The sequence below is a fragment of the Echinops telfairi genome, unplaced genomic scaffold (assembly GCF_000313985.2).
Source record: "Echinops telfairi isolate 266 unplaced genomic scaffold, ASM31398v2 ScPeMD7_5592;HRSCAF=6446, whole genome shotgun sequence".
Classification (NCBI taxonomy): domain Eukaryota; kingdom Metazoa; phylum Chordata; class Mammalia; order Afrosoricida; family Tenrecidae; genus Echinops; species Echinops telfairi.
The window spans coordinates 49,804,309-49,814,511 of record NW_022109491.1 but is presented as its reverse complement, the minus strand read 5'-3'; the positions used below and the strand labels follow the sequence as shown (position 1 = coordinate 49,814,511).

Sequence of the window (10,203 nt, the reverse complement as noted above, 5' to 3'; positions counted from 1 at the left end):
ATTTAACTGTTTATTTCTTGTATTGCATATTTATCTGTATATGATTTAACAGTTCATTTCTCGTTATATATCTAATTATCTTTATAAATAAATATATTATATTATCAGGAATTTGGTTTTATCTCTCTAGAGAACCCTGTCTAACACAACTTCACTGTGAAAACCATAAGTGTCCTCCTGAAAAACACATCATCCTTATCACGGTGAGTGTCCTGGGTACAGTCATCCCCATCAATCAATCAATTGCTCAATCCCTTATCCCTCAATCCCTTATCCCTCAAACCAGGCTTGTTCAAATCCTCTAAGTCCTTAGAGACCCTCCTGCCCAGATCTCCCATTTGTTGGCTTCTCCTTGCCTTCATCAATTCTCACATTTACGTAAAAGCATAGTTGGCATGCTTCCTTTATTAAAGTGAAATAAAACTCTGAATCTTATGCTATATTTTGTCTAATTATTAAAGCTTCTACAGCTTCATTTTCTGTTGCATTTGATGAATACTGACTTCTTTTTTTGTTTATTTTCAGTCTCATATTACTTTTATCTTTTGACAGAAACAGGAAAACATGGAGGGCGTAACAGGATATTGTTTTGGTCTCAGTTCTTGATATTGGCTGGGCAATATGCATATAACATATTTCTTTTAAAAATGAAAATAATAATTTTAAAATCTCTCCGGATTCCTTATCCCTCAAACATAAATAGTGGTTTAAAAAAACAAAGAAGGCGAAAAATAAAATTGAAAGGGATATGGAGTATGTAGTGACAAGTGAGTCAATTTCAAATAAAAAGAAAAAAGTTCTTTTTTTATATTCATTTTTCTGGATCTAAGATTCTTAGTTGACATTTTTTTTTCTTTCAGATTTTTCTATATGTCATTCAATTGCTTTTGTACCTGCATGATTTCTGTTGAAAAGTCAGAATTTATTCTTTTTGTAGAATTTATTCTTATTGGTTCCCCTTTGTAGGTAACTTTTGTTTTCCCTTTGCTGCTCTCAGAATTATTTCCTCGTTTTTGATATTGGAAAGTTTGACTATAGTACATTGTGGTGACCAATTCTGTTTGGGGTTCTTTCAGCTTCTTGAATGGTTATTTTCTCTTGTTCTAATGTTAGGGACATTTTCTTCCAGCCGTTCTTAGATTATTTTCTCTCGTTTTCTTTTCTGTTTTCTTCCTATTCTGAAATGTGTATCAGGGGTATATTTTCTCTCTTGGCAGTAGACCACATAATTCTTAGACTTTCTTCAGATTTGTTTGCATTGTTTTTCTTTCATTTTTAAAAATTGTTTATTCTCATAGATTGGAATTGAGAGCTTTATCTTCAAGCTCACCAACTTCACCTTCACTTGCTTCAATTTTATTGCTACATTCTTCCAATGTGTTATCCTATCCACATTCCACATAATTTATGTGAAAAGCCTTAAGCTAGGCTCCTGACCTCTAGTCTACTGGACTCCTTCTGTATTCAAATATCATACAAAAATTATGAAATTCATGAAGTTGACATAGCTCTAATGCTTTAGTATTAATCTTATGAATTTATCTTTGGTTTTCTGGTATGATTTCCAATTTTTCATTTATTCTATTAGATTGCTCTTGTACATTGCTTCCCTGAGGTCTTTTATCTTTTCTGCAGCTCTATCTTTTTCCGGATCCATTGGAAGCATCTGAACATCATTCTACTGCAGTCCCTCACCTTCCTCAGAAAGGTCCCTTGACTCTCTCCTACCCTATCTTGCGCTCTCGTGCACAGTAAGATTGTCCATGGTCTCTAAAACATAATGTTGTTTTTATGTTTGTTTCCTCTTGTTGATCAGATGGTATTGGTGTGAGTAGTGGCCTTTGACCACTAGTTGAGGCTGTTGAAGTTTCCGTGGTAGTCTTGAAATTCTTAAAACTTTCTGAACAAGGAGCGCCTGCATTTTCATTTATGCTTGGCCCCATGCCTCGTGTTCCCTTTCATATTTCATTCACCTAGGGAATTTTCTACACTCTTGTATATATTTCAACAGGGTACCAAGGGGTTCTCAGTCTGAAAGGCCAACTCCAGGGTTGGCTATACCCTAGAAAGCTCTGCTGAAGCCTCAGCTGTGTACAGGAGCCTTAACCCTGATTCATGCCGGCTGATGTCAACAAGCCTAGGGATAGCCCCACACTTAAATTTGGTGGACTTTCTTTCATTCCCTTCCCAGATAGTCAGGGGTAAAAGGGGTGCTAGGCACATCCATTCCCAAAAGCATCGTTGGTTAACAGCATTCATGTGCTCTTCTCTGGTTCCTGGCCCTAGAGTTGAAAGAATGCTAGGGATATTTGGGAAGTTTGATGAGTTCCAGAACTATGGAGATGGTAGGTAAGGACCAGGTGCCCGCCATTACCTCTTTTGAACTGTCTGCACTCATCCCTCTGGGGACTTCTAGTCAGTACTGGAACATTGGCTCTTTGCTGGGCCAGGGAGGCAGACTCTCTAGGCTCTCGGTTTCCTGGGAGATACTCCTGAACCTCGTGCCCTACCCCTACGTTGTCCTCTACATTCTATTTCTTTTTAAACTGTGATCCCTCTTATTTTTTAAAAATAATTTTATTGGGGGCTCATACAACGCTTCTCACAATCCATACATGCATCCATTGTGTCAAGCACATTTGTACATTGGTTGCCATCATCATTCTCAAAACATTTGCTTTCTACTTGAGCCCTTGGTATCAGCTCCTCATGTTTCCCCTCCTTCTCCGCTCTCCCCTCCCTCATGAATCCTTGATAATTTATAAATTATTATTATTTTGTCATATCTTACACTGCCCGACGTCTCCCTTCACCCACGTCCTCTACATTTTCACGCAGAAACTCGGGGACCATTTTTTTGTTTAAGGTTCAATATCGCCACCTACTGGCTCTTCCTGGTGAGGGCACTACTTCCCATGTGCATGTTGTTAATCCCCCTTATTGCCTTTGAGTGGATTTCTATTCATAGGACCCTACAGGAGAGAGTAGAACTGCTTTATAGGATTTCCAAGGCCTTCTTGATGGAAGCAGACGGCCACATAGTCCTGTGTTGATCTGTGGGAGAAATGCACGGCTTATACTCCTGTAAAAAGTTATAGTTTAGGAAACTAACCAAAATCCAGCCATATCTCCGTGGAAGAAAAGACCTGGCAATTCTCTCTCTTAAAGATTATAGTTCAGGAAACCCTGTTGGGCGATTCTGCTCTGTCCTCTAGGGTTGCTATGAGTGAAATCTACTCCACCCTCTACAGTCTTTTAAAACAAACGAATGCCTCACTGCCATTCAGTTGATTCTGACTCATTGCCACTCTGTTCAGCAGAGCAGAACTGCCCGTGGGTCTCTGAAATTGTGACTCTCGATGGGAGTTGAAAACCTTCTCTTTCTCACTTGGAGCGGCTGGTGGTTCCAACTGCTGACATTGCAGCTAGTAGCCCAAGAAGGAATCCGCTACACTACCAGCCAGATAATACAATGCCTTATTCCCATTTCTTCTCCCTAGCACTTCCCACTCCGCTGCTCCATAAGGGCTCTCAAAAAATAAACAAACCTACTTATAGCAACTCTGTATGGACTGCTCCTTCCCACCCTCTGCTAGCAAGCTGCATGCATATGCACAGCTGTTACTAATCCAATCGGTTCACCCAATGCACAGTTCCTTAACAGGTCTGCTTGGAGCCCCCTGTCAGCCTTCGGTGCCCACCTGCAGAGGCAGTGAGGTTGTGAAATGACCTGCAGTTCCGTGAAACTGCAGGCAACAGATAAAGGCCATCTAAAGCACTTGGCACAGGAAGCTCCCCCGCCTCCACCCCGCCCCCCACGCTGGGCTGCTCAGGAGAAACTGCAGGCAACATCTAAAGCACTTGGCACAGGAAGCTCTCCTGCCTCCACCCTGTCCCCCACGCTGGGCTGCTCAGGAGTTGCCAGCCCGGCTTCTACAAAACCAAACAAACCGAAATCATTATACTTAGTCAATTCCGACTCACAGTGACCCTATAGGACAGGATAGAACTGGTTCTGGGGTTTCCAAGACTGTAACTGTTCACAGGAGTAGATTCGAACTGCTGACCTTGCGGTTAACAACAATGCACTACATCACCAGTACTCCTGAAAGGATGACCTAAGCTCAGAGATTCAACAGTGCTCTGCAACCTTCTCACCCTGTGCGAAATGGAGGGGGTGGGGGTGGGGGATGGATTGGCAGCTTTGCCCACCTGGGAAGTCTTGGGATTTTCCCAAGCCAGGACACTTGGTAGGCTAGTCCTCCCCCCCACCCTATCCCCTTAGACAATTGTCGCTCCCCTCCCCTATCCCCCATCTCCCCCATGGGGCCTGTCAAGCTCTCCCCTGTCGCTAGGTCCAGGGATAGTGACAGCTCGCTGCCCTTCTGGTGCCCTCTTTGGGAAAGTTGAAATACCAGGCACCCATACCCAAAGCTCTGCGCTTCCCAGGCACTCCTCAAAGTCGTTGAAGGTGCCAACCCCACCCCTCTCCTGCTAAAACGCCCTGGACCTCCAGAGCCCGCCCCTCCGCCCAGAGCGCTGCAAGCTATGTGACTCCCTAGGAATCGGTGGTGACATCACCTTCCAGAAGAAAAAAAAAAGGGGGGGGGGGGTACCAATACCAAGAGATAGGGAGCCGGCGTGGGGGGTGAACTATGAAGGGGGCGCTCTTTGGGGGCTGTGCATGCTTGGCTCAAGCTTGCCTCCCCGGATTACTAGAGGCCTCGCCCTGCTCTGCGCCCGCGCCCGAGAGCCAGGCGGGGACCGCAGAACTCTGCCAAGTTTACTCATCCAAGGGAGGTCCTTCCCGGCGGGAAAGACTGGTTCGGGAGAACCCAGTAATCCGAGACCGCTGCCCTGGCCCTTCCCATCGGCACTTCCTTCCTTTTTCCCAAAAGTCCCGGGAGGGAGGGAGGGTTCAGCATTTATAAGCGCAGCCCCGCTGGAGGCCTGTCAGAGGCTGCAGGGCAGGGCTGCACTGGGAGGCCCCAGCAGATCCAGTGGTGGACCTCAAGGCGCCCTGAGCCCCCCGCCCTGGCTGGGCCAGCCTGCTCTCGGCACCCACACTCTGGCCGGCGCCTGGCCAGCATGCTCCGAGTCCTGCTCCTCGGCGTGTTGGCTCCCGCCAGCCTGGGGCTCCCTTCGTCTTCTGCGCCGCTCCCCCGAGGCAGCCAATGTGTGGACTCGGACTGCTTCGCGCTCTTCCCGGGCCCGGCGACCTTTCTGGAGGCCAGCGAGGCCTGTGAGCAGCGCCAGGGGCACCTGATGACCGTGCGCTCCTCGGTGGCCGCCGACGTCATCTCGCTGCTGCTGAGCCACGACCCCCAGCGCCTCTGGATTGGCCTGCAGCTGCCGCCGGGCTGCCGGGACCCGGAGGCCCTGGGGGCCCTGCGGGGCTTTCAGTGGGTGACGGGCGACAATCGCACCAGCTACAGCAGGTGGGCCGGGCCGGACGAGGCGGGGACGCCTGTCTGCGGGCCGCAGTGCGTGGCCGTGTCGGCGGCCGGGGCCTCGGCGGCGGGGGAGCCGGTGTGGGGGGCGCTCCCCTGCACGGCCCAGGCTGGGGGCTTCCTCTGCGAGTTCCACTTCTCAGCCTCCTGCAAGCCCCTGGCCGTGGACGCCGGGCCCGCGGCGGCGGCGGGCGTCTCGGACGCGTACAGCACCCCGTTCGGGGCCCGCGGCACGGACTTCCTGGCCCTGCCGGTGGGCAGCTCGGCCTCGGTGGCCGCCCTGGGCTTGGAGCTGGCGTGCGCCGCGCCGGGGCCAGGCTCCCAGGAGGCACGCTGGAGCCGGACGGCGCCCGGAGCCTGGGACTGCCGGGTGGAAAACGGGGGCTGCCAGCACGCCTGCAACCGCAGCTCGCCGTCCCCCACTTGCCTCTGCCCCGCGGACGCCATCCTGCAGGCGGACGGGCGCTCCTGCGTCCCCCGCGGAGCTCACGCGTGCAACAACCTGTGTGAGCACTTCTGCATCCCCAACCCCGTAGTGCCCGGAGCCTACACCTGCATGTGTGAGACGGGCTACGAGCTGGCGGCCGACCAGCACCACTGCCAGGATGTGGATGACTGTCTGCTGGAGCGCAACCCGTGTCCCCAGCTCTGTGTTAACACGCAGGGTGGCTTTGAATGCCACTGCTACCCGGACTACGAGCTGGTGGATGGCGAGTGCGTGGAGGACGTGGACCCGTGCTTCGGCACCAATTGCGAGTACCAGTGCCAGCCCGTGGGCCGAGCCGACTACCGCTGTATCTGCGCCGAGGGCTTCGCGGCCGACCCCCTCGAGCCGCACAGGTGCCGCATGTTCTGCAACCAGACCACGTGCCCCGCGGACTGCGACCCCCACGCCCCGCAGGTCTGTGAGTGCCCGGAGGGCTACATCCTGGACGACGGCTTCGTGTGCGCAGACATGGACGAGTGCGCCAACGGCGACTGCGCAGACGGGTGCGAGTGCCACAACCTCCCTGGAAGCTACAACTGCGACTGCGGGCCTGACTGGACCCCGCCGGGCCGTGACGACCCGGCAGACACAGCAGACACAGGCTCCGGGGAGCCCCCGGCCAGCCCAGAGCCCAGCGCCACCGCAGGCCCTCCGGCTTCGGGGCAGGTGCATTCGGGAGTTCTCATTGGCATCTCCATCGGCAGCCTGTCCGTGGTAGTGGCGCTCTTGGCGCTCCTTTGCCATTTGCACAAGAAGCAAGGGCCCATGCGGGCGGAGCTGGACTACAAGTGTGGGAGCCCTGGCAAGGAAGTAGTGTTGCAGCAAGTGCGCACAGAACCAGCCCCTCAGAAACTCTAAGGGTGAGAAGGCATTCTCTTGGGGCAACAGTGGCGGTGTGGTATCTCCCCACTCAGACAGCCCCTCCCTTCGACCCTCAGAATTGGAGAAGAGCCCCCGTCAGCCCATCCGCCAGGAAGACGGTGGTGGCGAAGTGGAAGGCAGACCGCGCCTTCCTCTGTGATATCCGAAGACAGCTGGGCAGAGGGGGTGCTTTACACTTAAGGCTCAGATAGCAGACTGCCTCTAAGTGTTCGCTTTAGATCCCGGAGTCCACAGCCTTTTCAGGAGACCTGTGGCCAGTGGTATAATGAGTGTAATAGGTGTGTAGGTGACAATCAAAATATTTATTTTTTTATGTATTTAGAATGTTCTCCTTGGATTTCCTCCCCAACTGTCTGTCCGAAATAATCACGTTATATCACACTTTCACTTTTTATGGGGCAGTTAAATTATCTAGCTGACTCTTTGGCGCTACTTCTGACATTTAGGAAGGCAAGCCTCATTCCCCAACATTGCTCAGGAACAGGCTGCCACCCAGCCTAAGTCATCCTACAAGTGTCCGAACTCGACTTTTGACCTACTTGTGAGTATTAACACGCACACGCAAGCACGCACGCCCAACTTGTTGAGCCTTTGCTATTCCCCAGATTTACTCATTTATTTCAGGCGTTTGGAGCAATATGAGTATTAACAAAGGTTAAGCTGTCATCAGCTTTGGTTCAATTAATATTTTTGGAATGAAGCCATAGACATGAAACCCAAGGATATTTTTCAGTGTGCCAAGATTTTCTTTATTGATGTTTGTGTTGTTTTGATTTGGACTGAAAAGTATTCATTGTTGTGAAGCTTCTTAAGCACTTTCTTTTAGTATTTGTTATTCCTAACAGGGTTAGAAATGTGCCCACGACTGCACTAGACTGAGATGAGAGCAGTCCGTCCCGGAGGTGGTGGAGGGGAGCTTGGAGCTGCATGATTCATTACCTTTTCAACTTTCACTGCTCCTCTGTCACTCCTAGACCCAAGGGTGAAAACCAGACCACCTCTACTGGTTATGTGAGATCCAGAGACTTGGGAATGGAACCTGGAGGATGCTCAATTAGGGGCCACCTTGATTCGTTTGAGGTCCGTGAGACTCTTCCCTCAACTTTTAGAGGGGCCGTGTCCATCTTCTGGCAACTCCATTTACTAAGAAAGCTATCCCTGGGCAAGAAAAGCAAGTGGGTTTTCCCTGGTAGTCGGTTTGTATGCAGAGAACTTCAGACTCACTCCGCAGCTCTCCCCTGCCCCCCCCCTCCGCCCCCCATCCTACAGGAGAATCTGTACTTTAACAAGAGCTGCAGGGGTTGCCAGCTCAACAAGGTTTGAGAAATGCCCCAGACAGCTTCTATATTTCTGTCATATATTAAATGTGGGTCAGGAATAAGTAGCAGGCCAAGCCTACTTTACTCTAAAGAAACTGAGGAATTTCCATTTTTCAGCTTTGATTTCTGCTCTGGACTTTGATACACAGGGCAGAGAAGAGCTTGTGGTTCAATTAAGCTAGGACAATGAAATACTTCAATGTATGGGGGGAAAAAAGCATCATATAATGTGTATCTTTTGCAAGGTTTTCCTCTACATATTTGTACATAGCTATTTATTTATTGGCAATAAACCAGGACATAGGTAAAACCCTTGCTTATGATTTTACATAAAGAAAATAAAATGTATTAAAGAAAATAAAATATATTAAACTGTGCTAATGGCTTATGTGAGTATTCACCTCCTCGCCTTTCCTATCACCTCAACGTCACATTTTATGTCATCAAATGGCCACAGGGACAGATGCCCATGAGATGCACTGAAGTCATCTCCCCACTAGACTATTTGTCATCAGGTTACAGCACCATCTCCGACTTTCCAAGTTCTTCCAGATGACGTGTTTCTGCTACAAAATAATGTCTTTGTATCTGTGTGTGCACGAGGATTCGTTTTTCCTTCTATAACCGTAACTCCTTTGTGTAAAAGGTCTTGTGTCTGCACACCTTAAAGTACACGTTAGGATTATTTGCAGGACAATGAGAGAGACATTCCAGCAGGAGCACCTCAAGAATCCCAGCTTTGGATATGATCCGCTCCTAGAGAGATCCGTTCTTTCTAATACCAAGATCTCACCCAAGCTTATTCTCACTTCCATGTCTTTTCAATACTCAGATATCTTGGAGTCTCTTTTTCTGGAGTAATAAAAGCTGACAAAACAGCTTCACAGGGTAAACATTGGAAGGAAATTGAGCCCAACTATTCAGATTTTTTTATACATCTTAATACTGTTTACTTTCTTAATCCAAATATGAACAGTTATTATTATGAACACACAGCTGAAGATTTCGATACCTAAGTCAGATGAGCTTAACAGCTTTATTTTGTTGGGGAAAAGGAGTTGGGGGAGGATGTTAGCTGCTATAGGGATAACAACTCAGTTAAGGAATTTGGTGGGCTAGCAGAAAACCTAATTGGTAATAAGCATAAACCAATTAGTGGGGGCAAAATCTCCACTACCATCAAATCGATTCTGACTCATAGTGACCCTATAGAATAGAGCAATACCCTTTGGGTTTTCAAGATTGTAACTCTTCAGAAGAATGAAGAGCCTCATATTTTACCCACAGAGCAGTTTGTGGATATGAACTGCTGATCTTGTGGTTAGTGGGCCAGGATATAACACTTATGCAACCAGGGCTTCTTAGAAGCACCTTGGTATATATTTAAAAAAATTGCTTTGGCAGTCTAGAAGAGTGAGTAATAACTTAAAAGTTTGCCCTCACTACTCAACCTTCCATTCTTCAAGAGAGTTGGCTGCCAACACCACCTCCCCACCCCCCAAAATCCCATAGCCATCAAGTTGATCCTGACTCACAGTGACCCTATAGGGCTAAGACCAAGTGCTCCCTAGGGTTTCAAGGTTTGTGAATCTTTACAGAAGGAAACAGCCTTATTTTTCTTCTGAGGTTCTGCTGGTGGCTTTGATCCTTCCACTATGTGACCAGAGTTGCCAAGTTGCAAAAGCAAAGGTACTTTATTATAGGATTTCTTCTTTTATAAGATAGTCATCTTCACTAGGAGGCAAAGGGCATTACAGAGGTCTACATACAGGCATGTACGTGTGTATATATATAACGATGGGGAAATAGATCTATGTGCATATATTTATAGGTTTAGTATTAAGGTAGCAGATGGACACTGGGCCTCTACTTAAGTACTCCCTCAATGCAAGAACACTTTGTTCTATTAAACTGGCATTCCATGATTCTCACCTTCCCAACACAATCACCGAAGACAAAGTGGATGCATAAGTAAACGTGGTGAAAAAAAGCTGATGGTGCCCAGCTATCAAAAGATATAGCATCTGGGGTCTTAAAGGCTTGAAGATAAACAAGCGGCCATCTA

The 10,203-nt window shown here is 48.4% G+C and overlaps 1 protein-coding gene across 1 annotated transcript; it reads left to right on the top strand.

The window, feature by feature from the left end:
- Nucleotides 1-4,971: 4,971 nt before the first annotated feature.
- THBD (thrombomodulin) lies at nucleotides 4,972-8,515 on the top strand. Its single transcript, XM_004716947.2, has one exon. The coding sequence runs from the start codon at nucleotides 5,089-5,091 to the stop codon at nucleotides 6,793-6,795; it is 1,707 nt and encodes a 568-aa protein (XP_004717004.1). The 5' UTR covers nucleotides 4,972-5,088; the 3' UTR covers nucleotides 6,796-8,515.
- The last annotated feature ends 1,688 nt before the right edge of the window (nucleotides 8,516-10,203 follow it).

What these genes read in the sequence shown, in the direction of transcription:
- THBD (XM_004716947.2), top strand. Translation starts at nt 5,089, where the DNA reads ATGCTCCGAGTCCTGCTCCTCGGCGTGTTGGCTCCCGCCAGCCTGGGG.